The 20,284-nt window shown below is 52.2% G+C and overlaps 3 protein-coding genes across 5 annotated transcripts; 1 reads left to right on the forward strand and 2 right to left on the reverse strand.

Moving 5' to 3' along the window:
• The first annotated feature begins 2,526 nt into the window (after positions 1-2,526).
• On the forward strand, positions 2,527-13,305 carry LOC309439984 (vitamin D3 hydroxylase-associated protein-like). 3 transcript variants are annotated; one of them, XM_082053220.1, is made up of 15 exons: positions 2,527-2,871; positions 4,223-4,336; positions 4,641-4,784; positions 5,704-5,837; positions 6,222-6,428; positions 6,668-6,708; positions 6,935-7,059; positions 7,695-7,820; positions 8,864-8,958; positions 9,133-9,232; positions 10,296-10,339; positions 10,757-10,796; positions 11,268-11,376; positions 11,726-11,871; positions 12,472-13,305. In XM_082053220.1, the coding sequence occupies exons 1-15, from the start codon at positions 2,662-2,664 to the stop codon at positions 12,595-12,597; spliced, it is 1,761 nt and encodes a 586-aa protein (XP_081909346.1). In that variant the 5' UTR covers positions 2,527-2,661; the 3' UTR covers positions 12,598-13,305. The 3 variants fall into 3 exon arrangements, with proteins under 3 accessions (XP_081909346.1, XP_081909348.1, XP_081909347.1); XM_082053222.1 differs by lacking the exon at positions 12,472-13,305 and having other exon boundaries at positions 11,488-11,730; XM_082053221.1 differs by lacking the exons at positions 8,864-8,958; positions 9,133-9,232.
• Positions 13,306-13,629: 324 nt separating this feature from the next.
• On the reverse strand, positions 13,630-17,403 carry NSUN4 (NOP2/Sun RNA methyltransferase 4). Its single transcript, XM_082052857.1, has 6 exons — positions 17,300-17,403; positions 16,234-16,637; positions 15,922-16,076; positions 15,608-15,762; positions 14,825-14,949; positions 13,630-14,052 (listed from the first exon to the last, which is right to left on the reverse strand). The coding sequence occupies exons 1-6, from the start codon at positions 17,399-17,401 to the stop codon at positions 13,779-13,781; spliced, it is 1,215 nt and encodes a 404-aa protein (XP_081908983.1). The 5' UTR covers positions 17,402-17,403; the 3' UTR covers positions 13,630-13,778.
• Positions 17,404-18,489: 1,086 nt separating this feature from the next.
• Positions 18,490-20,150, reverse strand: UQCRH (ubiquinol-cytochrome c reductase hinge protein). Its single transcript, XM_082053226.1, has 4 exons — positions 20,016-20,150; positions 19,885-19,908; positions 19,470-19,631; positions 18,490-18,753 (listed from the first exon to the last, which is right to left on the reverse strand). Exons 1-4 carry the CDS (start codon positions 20,055-20,057, stop codon positions 18,721-18,723), a joined length of 261 nt encoding a protein of 86 aa, XP_081909352.1. The 5' UTR covers positions 20,058-20,150; the 3' UTR covers positions 18,490-18,720.
• Between the last annotated feature and the right edge of the window lie 134 nt (positions 20,151-20,284).

The raw sequence follows: 20,284 nt of genomic DNA on the forward strand, positions 1-20,284 counted from the left end.
ACTCAATAGGTCTCACAACCCTATAAACAGCGATCCTAAAGTGAGACCTGTCAAACTCTATGGTCTGCCACTTTGCATCTCCCTCTGGCTGGGATGTCCCCAGAGTCACCTCGTGACAAACTGATGCCACGAAGCCATGGGCAAAGACAGATTTCTCAAGACTCAACAATTTCCCATTGAGAAGTGATGATGCATTAAAAGTGACTAATTTGCTAATCCAAAGTGAGAAATTTTGGCATAGGTGTACCTCCACAAATATTCAAGTATCCATGGATTAAAGTGTGTATGTGTGTGTTGATAGATTTGTACTTAGGCTTTTAATCATAAACCTGTGTGTGTATACGTAAGTGGTGAAGAACTAACAGCTCTCTGCAGCATCTTTGCCCCAACAGGGTGAGCAATGCAAAAAAAAAGCATTGATAGAAACAGACTCTCATCTCTCAGCTGATATTGTTGGTTGTTGGAAATGTGCAGATTAAGTAGTTTCTTACCAGCTTTGAGTGTTGGTGGAGCTGGACTGGAACTGAAGAAAGTCTCATGCTTCCAAGAGATATTCCAGGCTGAAATGAGTCAGAAACTGGACAATTCCCAGAAAGCTCTTATTCAGTCCTCTGAGCCAACTGGAACAACTTCTTTAGAGGGGACCAGCTCGTTTCACTGTGATTTCAGCATTTTATAAAACGTCTGTAAAATTCTTTCAGAGCAGCGTGGTTAACATACTTCATTTTGTAAATGAAGTCAGGTGAGAAAAACACGGCAAAAACTTTGCACTTGGCCTTGGTTATTTAGTGCACCCCGGTGCAACGTGGAAGAGTGAACACTGATCTGTGAGCTGGGCAGGCCCACTTCTATTATGGACTTGAGGTTTGACTTAGGACATCCCTTTGCTTTCCTGACTCGGTTTCCCCATGTGGTCTCCTTCTCAGCAGACTTTTCTCCCAAGCATCGCTTGCTCCCCCTTGCCTAGATGTGGGTCCACACAAACCCACCCACTGTGACCATCTGCATCCACGTAGCTGCTCACCTCCATGGCAGAGACTCTTTAATTTCATATGGCTCTTGGAGTGCCTCAGCAGGTCTACCTGGAGGGTGCAAAACTGGCTTGGATTTTGAAACCATCCCAGTCCTGAAGGTGGATTCAATCCTCCTTCCTTTGGGTTTGGCCAGCTGTAAACACAGCTGTGCCTGCTGATAGATCTGCCCTTTGAAAGGCGAGGTCAGGCCGGACACAGCTGGCTCTGGCTCCGTCTCCAATAAACATTTGCTGAGTGTCTAAAGGGCAGGATGGGAGCGCAGGTCCCCACGCACACGCAAATGTGGGAAGCCAATGCTCTGACGCTTCCCAACACAGGGAAAAAACCTTCCCAGGTCTGCTCAGCCCATTGTAGAGGCTGTGTTGCTGTCACATAGGAAAAGAGCCCATCTCTGCCTTGGGAAGCCCTTGCATGGATTCCTGGAGGCTGGGAGAGGGCTGGGTGTTGCTGCATGCTAGACTGTGTTCACATGGACCTTCTGGAGGCACCTGCTGTGGCCAGCACCACGGGGTAGAAGCTGATGGGCTGCAGGAATGTGCCCATGTTGCTGCTGTTGTAAAGCCAGCAGAGCCTTGGCTGAAGAGGCAGCCTCTGAGCAGGGATGCCACTGAAATGGAACACAGTAAAAGGCCAGCTTAATTTGTTACGACATAGAAAGTCAAGCATTAGAAGACTGCCTCGCCCTGATGGGAGAAGGCTCTTCACCTTCCTTTCCATAGCCGGTTCTACACTCTGTAGGATCAGGTTCTGGGCTTCTGACCATCAAATGCAACCTTGCAAAGTCTTGCAATGCACAATCCAGCTGCCCAACAGCTGTTTTCAAGGTGGGACACATAGGAGGACCTACCATCCAAAACCAGCAGAGAAGATCACAGACAGACCACACCATTTTTTTGAGGCCGGGTTGTTGCTTTCAGCTCAGTGTGCTTGTAGTGAGCAGCATCTGTGCTGGAAAGACCTCAGGCACCAGTTGTCCCCATGTCTGTTGGAAACAGCTTGCTTCTGGGCTGCAACCCTGTGGGATTTTCCACTCCTAAGGCAACACCAGCATGCTCCGTCATGGAGTGGACCAGCCTCTCCTTCTGGTGCATACAGACATGGTGGCAGTGCAGAGCAGCATCTCATGGGCCTCCTGAAACAGCCTCTGACCACCAGGAGACCAGCATGGGCTAAGGGATTTGGTGAGTGTGTGCCCCACAGCTATGTGTCCTCTTGTCATACCGTTCCCCATCCTCGTGCAGGGAAGTCTTGTGATTTCAAGATGTTTTTTCCCCTTCCCCCATTGTCCTCTCAAGCTATGCAGGAAATAGAAGCCATTTCCTTGCTGCTTTTGTTCAGCTGATCCTGCAGCCCTTCCTCTCCAGCACAGAACTTCCCGTATATCAAGAAGCCTCTATAAACCCATCGCCCTATGCGTCACTGGCCAAACTTCTCTATTTCCTGGTCAATCATTCACCACTGCGCACTCCACCGACAGCAGCTTTGCAAGGGTTATCTTTGGACTTACAAACTGTTTGCTGACCCGAAGGGGTGGTGCTGGGAAGAGGAACCGGTCTGGGGAGGCAGGAAAGGTCTCCTGCTTTGCTTTTCTTTCTGCCTCTGTCCCCAGAGACCCAAGGACCACATTATGATCCAGCAACAACTGAGACAGCTGCTTCCAGAGAGGGAGGTGAACCCTTCCGCTGCCCTCGCCCTGCTCGGTGGCTCGGCGGCGGCCGTGGTGGTCTGGAAATGGATGCGCAAGAGGCAGATCCAGAAGAAAATGGAAGAGGCTCGGAGGAGCCGGGATGAGGGTTTGAAGAAAATGGCAGAGGCTGTCCAGCAGTTCAGGGAGCAGGTAACCTTTCTTCATGGCAGGGTCTGAGTCCTACCAGGTTGTCTGCTGATGTTGTTCTTCAGCTCCTCCTTCCAGCTTGTGCCTCCATAGCTTTTATAAGGAGGAGCCCAGGGGAGATGTGCCAGCAATCCTCAACCAGAGGAAAGGCTGGCTTGGGAGGAAGGGAGATCATGGCTCTCCTCAAGCTGGATGAGATGTGGTGGGAGGCTACAGCCAGAGAGATGTGAATTACTCACTGGGAAGAGGTTTTGAGCAACAACAGTTGATGAAAACGTGGACCTTTATTGATCCAAATCCAAGTTTGTTAGGGATCTAGAAATGTCTCTTGCCTCTATGGGTAGAAGCAAGAAAGCTTTTTCTCTTCCTAACTCTAAGTTTACACATTTGCCCACACCCCTATATCTTTGTCCCTGAAACCTAGCTTCTGGATGGTTCGGGGAGAGTCTTCCAAAGAGCTGTCAGTAGGATTCCCAACAAGTGAGACCTCCCAGACCAGCAGGCTGTACAGAAGATGCTTGGCCTAACTTAGCACTATTGAAGACCAAGGCATTTGGTGTCCCCTGGGAGCAAACAGGACATGCCATGGGGACAAATGAGGCAAGCACCCAACCACCATGGATTTGGCCCTGAATTCCTACTGCAACAGTGTTTTCTAACTGCGTTTCCTCCCTGCTCCATTTTTTTCTGAGTAGGTACTTGTTCAACCAGCTCATGTTTACACAGGTAACATATCTGGAGGTAAAGCATACAAGCTACTAGTGATGCATAGCTTTATAACATTTTTTTTCTTAATGCCACCACCTTAAACAAAGCTGGTGGCACTGAGAACTGTGTTGTCTTTGCCTGAGTAGACCTTACCTGCCTGTGAGTCACTACTGGCTTCTTTGCTGGGCGTGAGCTATGAGATGTTTGTCATCAGACCAGGCCAACCCACAGTGCCTGTGCCCATTCTGAGGGGTGAAGGGCCAGCCTAAGGCTTGTGTGCAAGGACTTTGGTACCTTCTGCCCAGGCTGGTGTTTGCTCAGCTGAGAGTGGTCAGTGCGTGAGTCCCACAGTGCCAGAAGGAAAACTCCAATGTGACGCATTGTGTGTGTAGTTGCTGCAGGGGATGGGTGAAGCCCTTCTATGTCTTCAGAGACAGCTAGGCTCCTGTGTTTGCATCATGTTCATGAGACCCATGGAGTGCACAGAACAGTGGAAACTCAGGATAAAACACTCAGCAGCTCAGGGTCTGAACCTCCACATGAAGGATCTGCCTTTCCAGCAAGCTCTGTTGATAATGTCGGCAAAAATTAAGAGACTTATCCCCTCTGATCCTGCCCTGGCATCCCCTTCATCTTCCCCTTGCAGGTCCCCAGTGCCCAGACAGATGCCATTCTGTCCCTGCCTCTGCTGGAACTCAGCAAGAAACTGCAGGAAGGGTCTCTGTCCCCCAAGACTGTCCTCTACACCTACTTAGAGAAGGTGAGTGCCTGTCCACAGTGTGATGGGCAAATCGTTTATATTCTCCATGCTGTGGTGTGGGGGCCAGTGGCTGAGAACTTATTTGAGCTGGTGATTAGGATAAGCCTTTAATATAGCAGATATTAAAAGGCTGGGATCTCTGTCTCCTGGGTCAGATCCATCACTGGACAGTCCTGTGAGATGGTTTGAGCTGGGATGCTCTGGGGAGGGGGGTCACTATTCATGCCGGGCCGCTAGCCCTTGTTTTAAAGATCTAGGTAGCTACCAAATGTGTAATGATGTGCTTAACTAACTTCCCACGAAGGCCCTGGAAGTGACCCGGCAGACAAACTGCTTGCGACATTTTATCCCAGAGTGTGAGGAGCAGCTCCAGGAAATACAACGGCGGGGGGAGAAAGGGCTGCTCTACGGCATCCCTGTCAGCATCAAGGATCACATCGGCCATAAGGTGATTCCCTTTGTGCCCGTGAAGTGTTCCTGTGTGAGCTGGGCTGGGTGGTGAAGAGATGGGACACAGAGAATGGGGAAAGGGCCCCATCTCTCCCTGTGTACACCATGGGAAGCTTGGCTGGGTCTGAGGCTGTGATTCCATATCTCATGGCAGCTGCAACCCTGGCAGTTAGAAGCCTCTATCAGCAAAAATATGTGAATAGTTACACACCCAAATGATTTCCTCTCTGATACGTGAGACAGCACAGGCTGGGCTACGTGGTTGTTTGGGCCATAATTCAGGTTTTTACTCAGAGGTTTGCTGTATCAGGGATAAGAATGTGGCTCAGCTTCTAGAAAGTCATTAGTAGCAGGAACCATTAACCCTGAATCCCTGTTGTGCTGTAGCTTGGCCACTGAACCCCTTGGCAAAGACCCTGTGCATGAGATGCACCAGGGACCCCCTCACAGACAAGCCCCAATGAGGACTGACCACACACTCCTGAGCTGAATTTGTTAGGCAGTCTCCTCCCTGTTGACTCACCAACACAGTTAAGAGGGCTCTAAGCCCAAAGCAAATCTCAAACACCAAGGCTAACTGAAAAATGATCACACTGTGTTTGCCAGGGATATATATTCCCTCCCTGAACATCCACTGGTGGCTTCACTTGGACAGCAGGGTACCAGGTTTGATCCTGAGCTACAGCCCCTGTAGAGTTGTGTCTGGGTCAGGGGAGAGAAACAACGTCGAAAAGAGCAAGGACAGCTTCAGAAGCCTGAACCTCTCCCAAGGGTGGAAGGAGAATCCTTGTCCCTTCATGCAAGGGCTTGCACGGGAATGGCTTAGTACCCCCACCCCAAAGGGGACACCAGACATCCTTCCAAAACCACCAGTTAACTGCACTGACTGTGTGTGTTGTCACTTCTCCTCTCTGCAGGGACATCTGGCAACCTGTGGGCTTGTTCAATGTCTGGGCACCCCGATGCAGGAAGACAGTGTCCTAGTCAAGGTTTTGAAGAGCCAGGGGGCCATCCCGTTCGCAATGACCAATGTGCCGCAATCCCTCTTCAGGTAACATCCATCATTAGAAATCTTTTCTCTAGTTTTGTTCTTGAAGCTGAAATGCAGCCTGTAGGTTCCAGGACAGGCTCCTCCCTGTCTCCTGAGAAGTTGTCTGGATGAATCCCTCTTCCATCAGCTGCCAACAACTTCATTTCAACTGAGAATAGCCTTCAGATAAGATTAAGAGGAAAAACACCTACCATGACATAAGAGAAATCAAATGTGCTTGTGCATGGGAGGGAGAGCAGAGTCTCATGGGAATGAGCCCGAGGGATTTACGGGATGGAAGAATGGGGTTAGTGATGCCACACAGGATCACTGCAAGAGAGAGACAACAAACTCAAGGCATTAGGCTGTTCCTGATAGACCGATTGCTGGTTTTCTTCTCCTCAGCTACGACTGCAGCAATCCCATCTTTGGCCAGACCCTGAACCCCCTCAACCACCAGAAGAGCCCCGGGGGCTCCTCGGGAGGGGAGGGAGCTCTGATCGCAGGTGGAGGCTCCATCCTGGGCATCGGCTCGGACCTTGGTGGCAGCATCCGCCTGCCCTCCAGCTTCTGCGGGTTGTGCGGGCTCAAACCCACGGCCGACAGGCTCAGGTAGGTCCTGCGGTCTGCAGCATGTTTTGTTAAACCAAAACTAAGATTTGTTGGGGTTTAGTGTTTTGGTTTTTATTTTCATTTTGACCAAAATTTTCCATTTCACGTGACTTAAATACTTTTAATAACTTCCTTCTGGTTCAGGTTCTGACTTGAAGACTCCACTATGCTATTCAAACGTATCGGTAATATCTCACCGTTACTGAAATGACGATGTATTTCTTTTTGTTTTCTTGCAGCCTGACCGGAATGACCGGCCCAGTCAGTGGGATCACGGCAAGTACGTGAATTTTTAATTGCTTTTCTCTATGTGCTGTGAAGAGTCTCCTGTCTTTCTCTAGGCCTGAGAAAAGCCTGAGACAACCAAGATCTGTCCAGAGTCCATCTGAAACACACCACCTCATTGCCTGATCGCTCCGTGCAGCCAACATGGCCATGCAGAGGATGGCCCGGTGCTTGGTGCACCCATTCATTTGACATGGATGTTTGCTCTTGTCCCACACCAGTTCCTTGTGCGCTGGGGCCGATGGCGAGGGACGTGGACAGCCTGGCCCTGTGCATGAAGGCTCTGCTCTGCCAGGAGATGTTCCGCCTGGACCCCACCGTGCCCCCCATCCCCTTCAATGAGGAGGTGAATCCTTTAATCAGCAAACCCTGGTTCTTTTGAGGGTTCTGCACGCTCAACGTATGCATTCTTTAAGGGTCTGGTTATCTTTACAGTACTAGTTTCTAGTGTAATAACTTGATAGCTCTTTTTGAGGGCACAATTTGTAGTTATTAGGAAAAAAAAAAAAACGGGTAATAAGTAGTTATCCTTTCTGACTTCCCTGTTAGCATGTAGCTCAGCAGATCGAGACACCCTAGAAAAGAGAGTGGAGGAAGGCAACACCGGGAGCAAAATGCTGGAGATTTTTAAGAGGAAGATGAGACAGGATCAGAAACCCCTGCAGCAAATCTCTAGACTGAGGACATTTCCTTTCTCTCTGCAGCAACTGAAGCTCAGGAGTTTTTTCCACCTCCATCCTTTGTAGCAATGGTTGAATCTGCTGGTCTTGAGTGACTGTGGTCTATCAGAAGGGAGGGATGAAGGGGAGACTGGAGGTGGGAGTGGACATTCAGAAGGGGTAACCTATGGAAATTATAAGCAGCAAGCCAGAAAATTAGTTCCTCCCTAACATTTGGAGCTTTTATCCCCTTCTGCAGTGGGCTTCGGCGTGGGGCAGTCCCACCCCAGCAGGGTTGATGATGCTCGGCTCTTTGCTCCAGGTGTACTCCAGCTCTGCTCCCCTGCGGGTCGGGTACTTCGACACGGACGGCTACTTCCCGCTGCCCCCCTGCATGCGACGGGCGGTGCAGGAGACCCGGGAGGCTCTGCAGGCGGCCGGGCACCAGGTGAGCATAACCACCCCATGGTCTTCTCCCCAAGGTGGCCCCAGCTTTGCTCCTCGCTGCTGAAATCATGCTTTAGAAACCAGACATAGTCCCCAGCCAAGTTATGGGATAAATGTCCTCACAGAGGTATGGGATTAAGTTATTACAGCCACATATGCAATGCAGACGTGTCTACAAGGGGTAGCAGCACAGGTCATTGGGAAACAGCACCAGCAATCAGCAGACTTGTACCTGTAAGGAGCCGGGGTGGAACATATCATAGAATAGTTTGGGTAGGAAGGGATCTTCGAAGGTCATCTTGTCCAACCCCCTGCAATGACCAGGGACATCTTCAACCAGATCAAGTTGCTCAGAGCCCCATTCAGCCTGGCCTTGAGTGTCTCCAGGGATGGGGCATCTGCTACCTCTCTAGGCAACCTGTGCCAGTGTTTTACCCCCCTCATTGTGTAAAATCTGGTTTTGCTCTCCTGGTGGCTGTGGTCCACAACAGACAGCAGCATCCACCAAGTGCCATATTTGACCCTGGAAGGTTGCCCCAGCATTTTCTAGGTTTGTCCTTCCCAGCCAGGCTCTGAGAGGTGTTCTTCTCTTTCCTCCCCAATGTCCATGGAGACCTCTGTCTTTCCTGGACTACTGAGGGAAAAGGACCGTGGCACATGAGATGGGAAATGCTGTTCCCTCCATCTAGACCTACCTGTGGAAACATGCTAGTGGTGCTTTTCATAGCAAAGTGAGTTCACATCTGAGATATGTCAATTCTGCTGGGACAGGAGGGAAACTGGTGCAGTTTCTGGGTCAGTGACTGCCTGGAGCAGGATGGAGGAGGCAACAGCTCTGGGGAGATCTCAGAGCTGAGCCAAATGGCTGTCACGGAGGAATAATCCCATCGGGAGATGCCTGGGCTGGTAAAGGGTTGAACTGGGGCCTCTGTTAGCATGTGGAGCCCAGGGAGGTGCTGCTCTGCCTTTGAAATATATCCGCAGTCATGCCTTGGAAACTATTCACATCCCCAGGCTGCCACGTAATCTTGTGTTTCGGTGCAGCTGGTACCCTTTTCTCCACCTCGGATCCATTATGTCATGGAACTGTTTATGAAGACCTTTTTTGCTGATGGAGGCCGTGCTTGGTTGGACGTGTTGTAAGTAGGAGACCTTTGGCAGCAGAGCTGTAAAATACCTCCATCCCCGCACCCATGAGCACAATGCATGGGCGAAACGAGCCCGTGTCTCCCACTGCAACAGGAGATACTTGGGTTTCTGAGAAAGGGCAAACACCTTCTCTGGCATTATCCCCTCCTCTTGTTGTCTCTCAGCACAGGAAATATTGTCGATCCCACTTTGAAATCACAGGTGAATTCCTGCAAGATCCCAAGGCTGGGGAAGAAGCTGCTGGCTCTAATTCTTAAACCTCTGGTGAGTCCCTGGCCTCAGGCTCAAAGCAGAGTGGTGACAGCAAGACCTTGAGATGCCCAAAAGTGTGACGTTACTGGGAGACACCTTTAACTAGAGACAATGGGATTTCTTTGGAAGGTCTTTTCTAGACCCCTGCAGGGATTTATCTAGTGCAAAAGGGAAATAAAAGCAGGACAAGCCAAGAGCTGCAGAAGATTAATGCAGAGCCCACAGCAAGTGGTTCTTCAAATGCTAGACCTAGCAGTGCCCAGCTTCCTACAGATTCACCATTGGGATCACTGTGGCAGAGGGACTTGAAGTTGAAGCTCTGTCTCAGTGTTGGAGGCCTCTCAAAGATCACACCTCCATGGGGACTCCTGGTGATTAACAAGGGCTGGCCCCCAGTGTAGCCTTTTCACCACCTGAGCATCCTTTTGCTCTTCTCTCCTCCATCCTCCATTTTCTCTGCCTCTGTCCAGTTCATAGAATTATAGCATCATAGAATCATTTCAGTTGGAAGAGACCCTCAGGATCATGGAGTCCAAACATAGTATGTCTCCACTGTAGTTCAGAAGACTGAGTAGAGATGTTTTAAGTCTGAAGATGATGTTTAAAGCATGAGGTGCAAGCACCAGTACAGGTCTGGGAGATGAGCATGAAATCCAGGCTCACAAGAGATACCTTCTCCCTACCATGGGATTTGTCTGGGTTGTTCTCAGCTGACATGATCAGAAAGGTAGCAGTGAGTGAGAGGCAAACCAAGTGCTTGTAGAGGTCTTGTTTTTGTGAGATAACAAGCTAAGAAATGTTTGATTTATCAAAAATAACGAAAGGTGATTTGGTTCAGGTCAAGACGTTCCCCTATGAGCAGGGAATACTGGGCTGTAAGAAACAAATTGAGCACCAAAACCCAGAAGTTGAAAGTAAATTTAGAACCATGAGGAGCATTTTTAACCATCATCATTCACCCTCAGTGCAGCATCCCAAGGGATACAGACAGGACAGGGTGGGGGGGTTTCCTGGGATGGCACAAGTTACTGCACCCCCAAGTCATGTCCTTAACAGGAGCCTCTTGCCTTTCTAGTTTCCCCGCCTGGCTGACTACCTGAGCACCTTGTGTGGAATGAGGTAAGTTGGCATCGTCCATGGAGATGAATGGTACCTTCTCTAAGTGTCTATTGTGGGGGGAACTGGAGTCACGACAGGCTCTTACCTGACCTCTGCAGGGGCTGTCCCTCCATCCTGGACACGGCTTCAGCCTTTAGGAACACACCTCCCCAGTGTTGCACGGCCCTAGTGATGTCCTAAGGTTGTACAGGAAGCCTTTGGCACTAAATCCAGGCTCACAAAAGAAACCTCTCTACCACTTCCAGACACTTGTTGCTTAGTCGCTTGACCAAATGCCAAAGGAAACTTGAAACAAATAGTGAAAGATGTATTGTTTTAAATAACTGCTAAAATCACTGGGGCTTATCAACCTGGAGGATTATTCAAGCAATTCCTCCTCTTAAAGCTTAAAAACGTTGCTATGATTTCCACTTGCAGGTCAGTGAAGGAGATGTGGAATCATAACCATGAAATACAGGTATGTTCTGAGGACTTTTCTCTCTGGTGTCATGATACAAGTTGAGGCTTTAGGGCAAGTGTGGGGTGAGAAGGTTATCAGTTCGGACAGGGATTGTGCAGGGGGCTGCTGGGGAGGAGACAAGATGTGAGGAAAGGCACTAAAGAGAGATGGGAATGGGGTAGATGGGCTCTTAGGCCAGCCCAGCCAGGACGATATTGGTTGCCCACAGTTCTCATGCCCAAATGCCCACATTTGATGGTCCCAACACAACAAAAGTTGTCCTGGGAGTGGGGATGGCCAGGAATTGGAAAGGTCCCTCTTTGGCCACATGCTGTGGAGGCAGACACACGCTTCCCTGCTTCTTATCTCGAGCACAGCTGCCTGCCCCTGCCTCCTTGGCCATGCCAGAGCCTGGTGCACACCATGGAGAAGCCAAGATGCTCCAGGCATGGACGTGGCCTCCATGTTACTTGCCCTCTCCTCCCCAAGGTGTACCGTGCTGAGTTCATCGCCCGGTGGATGGAACTCCAGCTGGACGTTGTGCTGTGCCCTGTCCTGGGACCTGCCTTCAACCCAGGATATGCTGGGAAACTCTTGAGTGAGTCTGGGACCTTCCCGGGAGGTTAGAGGACCACAGTGGTTGAGACTGGACAGGAACATCCACTACTGTGGAGCTTCACCACCCACCTAAGCATTTGATGTGCACTAGGGAAGGAAAAATACCTACCATCAAGCTACCGGAGAAGATGGAGACAGACCCATGGATGAAGTGACCTGATGACAGTTGCTTTTTGCAGTAGAACTTGGACCTGCAGAGGACCAGCCCCGTGCAATCTCTCCTCCCAGCAGCCACTGGTTCTCAGGGGCTTCGGTGAACACGTAATGTGTAAATTTGAAGGAAGATGTGACACTGTGACTACCTACCTTCTCTCTTCTGCTTCTCCCAGATGCCGTCTCCTCCACGATGCTGTACAACTTCTTGAACTTCCCCGCTGGGGTTGTACCCGTCAGCACGGTGACAGAAGCTGATGAGGAAGAGCTAAAGCTTTACCGAGGGTGCTGCAATGACCCTTGGGACCGGGCGCTGAAACAGGTATGTGACACAGAAAGTGGTGGAGCAGAGACTGCTGATGGATGTTCAAGTAATAGTTTCATTGAAATCAGGGGCTCCTAAATGTGTCCATCAAAAAAACCCACAACTCTTCTTTATATACCCTTCACAAATCCCTTTTCTCCCAAGCCTGAAAAACCCTAAGTCACTAAGTTTTGGGGGGGCTACAGGAGCACCCCCAGGCTGGATTATAGGCTGACACCAGAAAGGAGCCACACAGCAAGGCTGCCTTGAGTAGGTCCACAGCACCACACTGCACTTTCCTCCTGCTCCATGGAGCGTGGAACAGCAATGAGGATGCTGAAGGAAAAGGGATCTGGCTGCCAGACAGCTCCAAGCAGAGCTGGCTGGGACGGGTTTGGGGTGTCTGAAACAAGCTACCCAAGATTTGGAAACTATTTCCATCATGAGAACAGCAAAGCCTTCCCTCTGCCCCAGCGTGCTGGTGCTGCTCGAAGGGCAGGGCTCAGCCTCCAACCTCCCACTGCCCAGGATGAGCCACCTGCCTAAGCCGAGTTTCCAGAAGCTGCTGGAGGTCTGAGCCCCCCGGGTCCCGTCTCACCACGCGTGTCCCCGCTGCAGGCTGTGACAGGAGCCGTGGGGCTGCCCGTGGCCGTGCAGTGCGTGGCCTTGCCGTGGCAGGAGGAGCTGTGCCTCCGCTTCATGAAGGAGGTGGAGACCCTCAGCCGTCAGAGGAGAGCAGCGTAGCGTCCACGGTCCCACGCCTGCAGGGCTGGGGGAGAAAGGGACAGCGCCGCAGGATTTCTCGTTTGCAATCGGAAGCACGAAGATGATGGTGAGGAGGGAAGGAGGAAGGAAAAGCCATTTCCTGACCACGCTCCTTGCCAACGAGCACAGATCCTGTACAGAATCGAGACGCCATGAAGACAGCATGACCAGCTTCAGCTGGGTTCAAATGCTGATAAATCTATGAACTGCACCTTCCTGTAAGGATGGACATATGGACTAGGGGGGGTTGAATTTCATTTTCATCTACACTGCCTCTTGCAGCAGCAGAATGATGCTGAGAGAAAAGAATTACAGCAGCTCAATGGTATTTTCTTGCTGGCACTGGAGTAACTTCATATGGATATAACTATGGGCTGCCCTGCAAGGAATACAGCCACATCTACCCTCCCCATTGCTGTATTTTGCTCATAAAAATAAAAATGTAGCTATTAAGCACCTCCAGTAATCCTTCACTGCTGGCTGTGATGATAGGAACGCAGAGTTATTAGTCAAAACAAGCAAACACCTTCCCACTGGACATTAATGTAGTACAGGAGTGTTCACACCTTCCCTCTCAACCACAGCTTTCCCCTCCACGAGGGATGGCAACACTCACCAGCCTCTCCCCAGCACCAAACTCTTTCCACCACCAGATCTCAAGCACCCCATGCACATTTCCAACCTCACAGCAGGGACATTCTTAGGAACCTCCTATTTCAGGACCTCAGGCTGCTCTGAAGGGAGGAGAGAAGCAGAGACTGACACAACTCAGTTATACAGATGGTGAGATCCGGGACGGAAAGGCGGAGATCCCCAGATGGTGTTTGTTAACCTAAAGCTGCTCACGTAGGATCAAAGCAGTCAGACAGGAGGGAGAGAGCAGCATCCACACAGGGCTGTTTACCCCATGCCAAGACAGGTGGATACCTCACTCCTTCCAATAAGACCTCTCTCTCTTTCCAAGATTAAACACCTCAGTATTAAACAGATAAATATTTAGGAGACTCCACAGTGAGTCTTTCTACTTTATTCTCTATGTCTGCAGTAAAAAAGCAGATTTCCTTCGGGACATTTTAAAAAGAAAAATAAATATAAAGCAGTTTTGCTTTCCCTGGACATTTGGGGTATTTCCTGATAGCCAGCATAGTCTGCCACTCCTCCTACATCCGACATAATTTGCAGAAATACATAGGTCCAAAGTTGGCTGTGAGGTGAGGCAGAACCAGCTCCCCCAGCCGGCAATCTGAGAAGAAGGAAAACGTGTCCTGGAAGAGTGTCCGAAAGTGGCTCAAGTCCTCAACGCGGAGAGCGATGTTAAACTCGGTTTCTGCGATTTCTATCGCTCTCTCGACCACATGCTCGTTCTGCAGCGGGGAGAGGGAGCACGTAGAGTACACCACCTCTCCTCCCGGCCCGGTGGCGAGGATCCCGGCCCTGCAGGCAAAATGAAACACGCACTGTTACGGGAAGAACAGGACCCTGGGGGACACCAGCATTCCCACCCACAGTAACTCGTAGGAGGAGAGAGACAAATCTCCTTGTGCTCCAGAGGCTCGGCAGTCCCACAGTGTCACGGCAATGTGAGGACTGTTTTAGACCAGGGGAATATGAGTCAAACAGATGCTCAGATTGATAAAGTACTTAATGTGGGAGAGACACTACTGGAGAGCAGCTGGAAGGCGTAATCCTGCACCCACCCCCAAGGGAACGGGACAAGAGTATGGACAGGGGAAGAGGCTCCTCAGTTCAAGCACTGCCATGGGACTCTAATCTGTGTCTTTACTGCCCCAGTTCGCAGTCAGTCCATACAGCCTTCCCAGCAAAATGGGGTGATGAAGCATCCCCATGTCCTCCTGCATGCTGGGAGATGTGGACACTCAGGAAGCCTCTGTGAGCACCTGCTGGGACCTTGGAGACCATCACACAAAAGGACAACACTATATCCATCCTGCTCCTCAGACCCTCCTCCCCACCTCCTATGGCTACAACTGGGGACAGGAAAGACAACTGATCTGACCAGGAACATTTGCAACTTCTTACACTTATTATGATTTGATACGTTCAGCTACCGTCACACCATAAAACTGCGCCAGGTTTCCCCATTTCCCAGCTGGGGACACAAAGTAAGACGAGGTTTCAGTGCCAGCCATGGAGAGCTGCTACCATAACACCAACAGAATCAAAACACAGCACAGAGCTCACTCACATCAGTAGCTGCAGCTGCAGCATGGGCAACATTTGGCGCTCCTTGGTGCGTCTCTTGTGGAAGATGTTGTTGTCGTCCTCCATGACGGAGTGTCTGTCCGTCGTACAGGGCACGTCCACCAGGACCTGCAGCAGCAGAAGTTCCTGCATCAGTCCTGGGCCCAGGTCAAGCTCAGCGAGTCTCCCAGTGCAACCTGCCCCTTGCCCAACTCCTCTGCCCCCGCCACCCACCCACCGTCTCTCAGTACCTTCCCTAGGTGATGCTGCCAGAGCATCGCTGTGCGCCCACACTGAACTCTAACTGCTGGGAATGTGCCATCTGCATTTTGGGAACATGCACACGGACAGAAATGGTGCAGGTAACAACACATTCTCACACGTGTCCTCGTTTAACATTTCTACTCTCTGCATCTTCCTGGCAGGAGTTACTGCAGCACCCATGGGTGCAACCACGCACGGGCAGAGCTCCTGCAGTGACACCTCCCGGAGCAACAAACCCAGGTCACGCAGCTGCAGGTGGCTGAGAAACACAAACTATCTTATCTTCACATTTAACCCCTTCCGGGTGATGGATTAGAACAGGATTTTTACAGGGTATTATTAAATCAAGGTACAATTCTCGATACCCATATACACCAGATCCTGCAGGAAGGGTACAGCAGGAGCAAATATTACTCCATATGTGGCTCAGTCTTCTCTCTCTGCATTTAAAATGATGGAAAACTATACAATTATTTGAAACAGAAGGGAAGTGAACTAGGTGGGTTTATCTCCAATCACCTACCTTATGGAAAGTGCCACCTTCCAGCCGCTCCCAGTCCCTTCCATCGCAGGACGTGACGCTCACCGTTTCCCTGATTTCTTTGGGCACGTAGCTATGGAGAATCTGGTGCAGCCTTTTTGTGTGGGAAATGGAGATGTCATTGGCTGCCAGATGCCCTGAGAAGACAAAACAGGCACAATGGGAATGTCACTCTTGCAAAAATACACCTGATTCCCAACTCTTATAACCAGAAATGATTAATGGTCAGACATTCATGGGCATGGCAGACCTTTCCAGCCGTGTTTCACAGCTGGGAAAAAGGAACACCCACTTACCACAAGCCCCAGTCTGCAGCAGAGCTAGAGTCTTGCCACCTGGAGCCGCGCAGAGGTCGAGGACAAAGTCATCGGGCTGCACGTTGAGCGCCAGGACGGGCAGGAGAGACGCTGCATCCATCAGATAATAGTCGAGGATACCCAGAGTGTCGGGCCTGGAAACCACCAGTTTGGGTAAAAAAAGCAAACGTGCGAGGGGAAAAGAAAACAGCAGGTGGAAGTGAGGGTGGGGATGTGCAGAGCAGCGGGTGCTCACGCATGTCCGGCCCCCAAGGCAGTGACAGCGGGACACCCGTCCCAGGGACGTCTCACCGTGCAGGACGAAAGCGCGTGATGTCGCCCCTGGGGAAGGTGTAGCACTTGATGTTGGAGCTGATGGAGGCACGAAGCGGCGGTGACATCTCTGCGTGTGTCGTTGTCTCCGCCTGCCTCACCATTCTGCCCTCGCTGCTTTCCCCTCTCCCCGCTTCCTCCGCAGCTGCAACACTCCGCACCTTTTTGGTGGCTTCGGAAACAAAATCGGTGGCGTTCAGCAGTTCCAGCTCTTGGGTGACGTGCTCAGGGACAGAGAAGTTGTTGAGGAGGGCGCCGTACTTCTGCTCGCAGAGCAGGCCAGCGCGGACAGACGGCCACAGCTCCTTCAGCTGCAGGCTGTAGTTGACGTCGAAGTGGTGCAGGGCCAGGCGCGTGGGGGGGATGCGGGGGGCCGTGGCAGCCTTGGGGGAACATAATGTCAGAGATATTAAAAGACAAAATACCTCAACATCCCAGTGAACCCCCACCAGCCTCAAAAGGTTTCTGGGAGAATCTAACGCCAGGTTCTGCGCTGCCAAAAGTCTCTGGGACCTTTCTGCAGCCCCCAAAGGTGACTGTGCCCACGACACCCATGGGCTGGTGGTCCCCTGGGGAGGGTTCAGGACTAGGAATGGCTGAATGGAGCTGGAGACACAGGGTGGGCATGCACGGAGGGGAATGTCTGCATACGGAGCGGTGTAACAGGTGAAACGGGTGAGGGGGTGCTATAGGGTGCAATGAGACATGCAAATGAAGCAATTGCAAAGCGGCTGGGGTGAAATGGGGAGGTAGAGGGGGTGCAACGAGGTGTGGAACAGGGACAGAAGAGGCATAAGTGGGAGGAGGGAGATGGGACAGGGTGCAGCAGAGGTGTAACCCGAGTGTGGTGGGGAAATGGGAGACAGAGAGGAGGGGACAGCGGGAGAAGGATGGGAAGAAGAGCACAGGAGGGGCAGGGGAGACAAGGGCTGCGACGGGCTGCAGGAGGGGAGCGGGAGAGAAGCGGGTGCAGGGCAGTGCGGGGGGTCGGGACGGGGTGCGGGAGGGGAGCACAGAGCCGCCCCTGCGGCGGGGACCCGCTCACCCACTTCTCCTTGTACCGGTACCGCCGCGGCCCCGCTCCCAGCCCCGGCAGCGGCCCCCGCCGGAGCAGCGCGGCCCCGGCCCCCCCGCCCAGCGCCGCCATGGCCCGCGCCGCCCGCCGCCTTCCGGGGCGGCACCGGGACCGGCACCGGGACCGCCCCCCGGCACCGCCCGGCCCTGCACCCCGAGAGAACGCACGGGCGGCGGGGCGGGGGCAGCCGGTTCGGGCATCGGCTGCTGATGCGGATCCGGCGACAAAAGGGGCTTCGCAGCGGGACAAACAGCGCAGTTGGACCCGCCCCCAGGGAAAGGAACATGTGACACTGTCCACAATAGAGCTCCGTTACAAACCTCTAGGGATAAACTTGGGGAGGGGGAAACAAGAAATAAACAAAGCAAAACCAAACAAGCAAAATTTAAGATAAAAAAACACCTTGAAAGCAAAAGGATTACAGACTGCTCCTGTGATACAGAACACCCAAATTTATCACTGGAGACATTCTGGATGGGGCTCTGAGCAACCTGATCTAGTTGAAGATGTCCCTGCTCATAGCAGGCGGGTTGGACAAGATGACCTTTGGAGGTCCTTTCCAATCCAAACTATTCTATGGTTCTATGAAATCTGAATAACAGCCAAAAGAGTATTTGCTACCTTGTGAGACATCCTGCTTTACCTGCTACTGAACATCCTCCCTGAAGCAAAACATTCAGAGCGTGAACTTGACCCTTCTGCAGGACAGTCCCAGCTCAGCACAAGGGGCTTTCGCTCCCCCCGGTGACCATTCACGCTCTGTTTGGGGTTTGAGGAGGTGGAACCACCACTGTTCCCATCTAGACAAGAACATGAAGCCAACCCCAGCCAGAAGACTCTTCCTGCAGCAGCAGGTGACAGTGAGAGACAGCTGACTTGTCTCTCCTAGAAAAGGGTCACTCCCTTTAATTTAATTTAATCAGAACTCAGTGTGTGAACAATATCGGTCATGTAGGGCTTGGAAATAATCTTTGTGGCTCCAACAGACAAATTCTTCCCTGTGGGATGGGACTCCAGCTGCTGCACATCACAGCTACACATAAAGGACATTCCCACAAGTGAGGAAAAGTCTCCCCCCACAGACTAGGCCCCGACATCTACTTATTTCACCTTAAACCAGTACAAGTCAGAAGCAAGAGAACTAGCACATATGCAGGAGGTATTTTCATGAGAACTCTAAAATGTTTAATATGGAAAATGACAGAACAACAACATTTTTTTTGCGTGAACGCGCATCTTCCATGAGAACAGACACAGCAATGCGCTGACACTCGGTCACTGCGAAGAGACCATTTCATTTATAGTTGGGCGAGGAACGGGCATGGAGCGGTAGGTGAGCCCAGGAACCACCGACACGGGCTGCGGGAGCTGGTGGACAATCACACCCGCCTTCACTTCAGCTTCTTGAAGAGTGTGTGAGCAACCTGAGAACAAGCAAAGCATTTGGTAACTCATAGTTTAGAGCTGGACATCAGCTGGGTGTTACCACCCACTGCTTGGTTTTCTGGGCCGTGCAGCCTTCCCTCTTCTCACTGTTTTGCAGCAAGTCATTCAAGAAAACTAACAGGCTGAGATTTCTTACAACATTTCACAAGATTTGACTTTAAAATGGCAAAAACAACACTGAAACAGCAAAGTGCCATTTGCAGGGCAGAAACAACATTCAACTTGTTTCATTGTCTAATGACCTACCAAACCCCAGCTGGAACCGTTGTAATAAGGAGGAATCAAATATTTAACAAGAAAAAGCACCAAGGCTCACAGTTCCTCAGTTTACTGTGACTGAGCTGGGATCAAGCTGGAACACAAGAGGTTCCACTTAAATTTGAGAAAAAACTTCTTCTCAGTAAGGGTGACAGAGCCTGGCCCAGGCTGCCCAGGGGGGTTGTGGAGTCTCCTTCTCTGCAGACATTCCAACCCGCCTGGACACCTTCCTGTGTAACCTCATCTGGGTGTTCCTGCTCCATGGGGGGATTGGACTAAATGATCTTTTGAGGTCCCTTCCAATCCCAAACATACTGTGATACTGTGAGCAGCTACCACATCTCGGACTTGAGTTGTCTATGCTCAGAAGCGTGGCTAAAGGCAGCCCTGCCCCCAGCGCCAGCGGGGATGCTGCGCCCACGGGTGCTGCACTTACGCAGTGGTCCCTGGCGTGCAGGAAGTCAAAAAGCTCCTCCGTGCACTGCTCTTCTGTCTGGGACCGGGCGGACACCCGCGCGTCGCACTCCTCCAGCCGCTGCCGCGCCTTCACGCATTCCTCCAGCTGCTCGCAGTGCTCCCGCACCGTGGTTAAGGGGTCCTGCGGGGACGGGGCTGCCGTGAGAACGGGGACACCCGACACGCCGATCCCCCGAGGCACCAGCTTTAACGGGCCGCACCCCCGCAGCGGGGCCCGGGCTGCGGCGCCTCGCCGCTGAGCTCCGGGCACAGCACAGAGCGGCAACGGCGGCCCCAGCCCCGACAACCTCTCAGTGCCGAGTCCCCGAGCCCCCGCCGCGGCCCCACCAGCTCCCCGGGCAGCGCCGGCCCGGGCCCGCCGCCCCGCTTCTTACCACCAGCTCTTCCTCCTCCTCCTCCTGGGGAAAGACAGAAAAGAAAGCACCGCCGTTACTGACCGCCCGGCGGCCCCACTAGCCCAGCCCAGCCCGGCCCGGCCCGGCCCGGCCCGGCCCGGCGCCGTCACCTCGGGCTCCCCGGCGTGCACAACGCGGTCCCGCAGCCCCATCGCTCCGCTGCCGCCGCACAGAAGGACTCGCCAGGGTCACCCGCCGGAAGCGCGGCTGCGCGCCCAGGAAGCGGAAGCGCGCACGCAGCGCGCTGGGATCGCCCCCTAGAGGGCGGTGCTTCAGGTCTCCGGGCGCTTCCCTTCCAAACATGGCGGCCAGCGGCGGCTGCGGCCGTGACCGTCTCAAGCTGGCTGCGCCCCGTTCTCGGCTTTTGATTTTCTCTTCT

Source organism: Streptopelia decaocto (assembly GCF_964273445.1).
Source record: "Streptopelia decaocto genome assembly, chromosome: 5".
Lineage (NCBI taxonomy): Eukaryota > Metazoa > Chordata > Aves > Columbiformes > Columbidae > Streptopelia > Streptopelia decaocto.

What these genes read in the sequence shown, in the direction of transcription:
- LOC309439984 (XM_082053220.1), top strand. Translation starts at nt 2,662, where the DNA reads ATGATCCAGCAACAACTGAGACAGCTGCTTCCAGAGAGGGAGGTGAAC. An exon ending in CCCACGGCCGACAGGCTCAG is followed by an intron (nt 6,429 to 6,667) that starts GTAGGTCCTGCG and finishes GTTTTCTTGCAG; the next exon opens with CCTGACCGGAATGACCGGCC. An exon ending in ATATGCTGGGAAACTCTTGA is followed by an intron (nt 11,377 to 11,725) that starts GTGAGTCTGGGA and finishes TGCTTCTCCCAG; the next exon opens with ATGCCGTCTCCTCCACGATG.
- NSUN4 (XM_082052857.1), bottom strand. Translation starts at nt 17,401, where the DNA reads ATGGCGGCGCTGGGCGGGGGGGCCGGGGCCGCGCTGCTCCGGCGGGGG. An exon ending in GCTGCAGACTGGGGCTTGTG is followed by an intron (nt 15,763 to 15,921) that starts GTAAGTGGGTGT and finishes TTGTCTTCTCAG; the next exon opens with GGCATCTGGCAGCCAATGAC. An exon ending in AAGGTGGCACTTTCCATAAG is followed by an intron (nt 14,950 to 15,607) that starts GTAGGTGATTGG and finishes CTGCTGCTGCAG; the next exon opens with GTCCTGGTGGACGTGCCCTG.
- UQCRH (XM_082053226.1), bottom strand. Translation starts at nt 20,057, where the DNA reads ATGGGGCTGCGGGACCGCGTTGTGCACGCCGGGGAGCCCGAG. An exon ending in TGCACGCCGGGGAGCCCGAG is followed by an intron (nt 19,909 to 20,015) that starts GTGACGGCGCCG and finishes GTCTTTCCCCAG; the next exon opens with GAGGAGGAGGAGGAAGAGCT. An exon ending in AGGAGGAGGAAGAGCTGGTG is followed by an intron (nt 19,632 to 19,884) that starts GTAAGAAGCGGG and finishes CCGTCCCCGCAG; the next exon opens with GACCCCTTAACCACGGTGCG.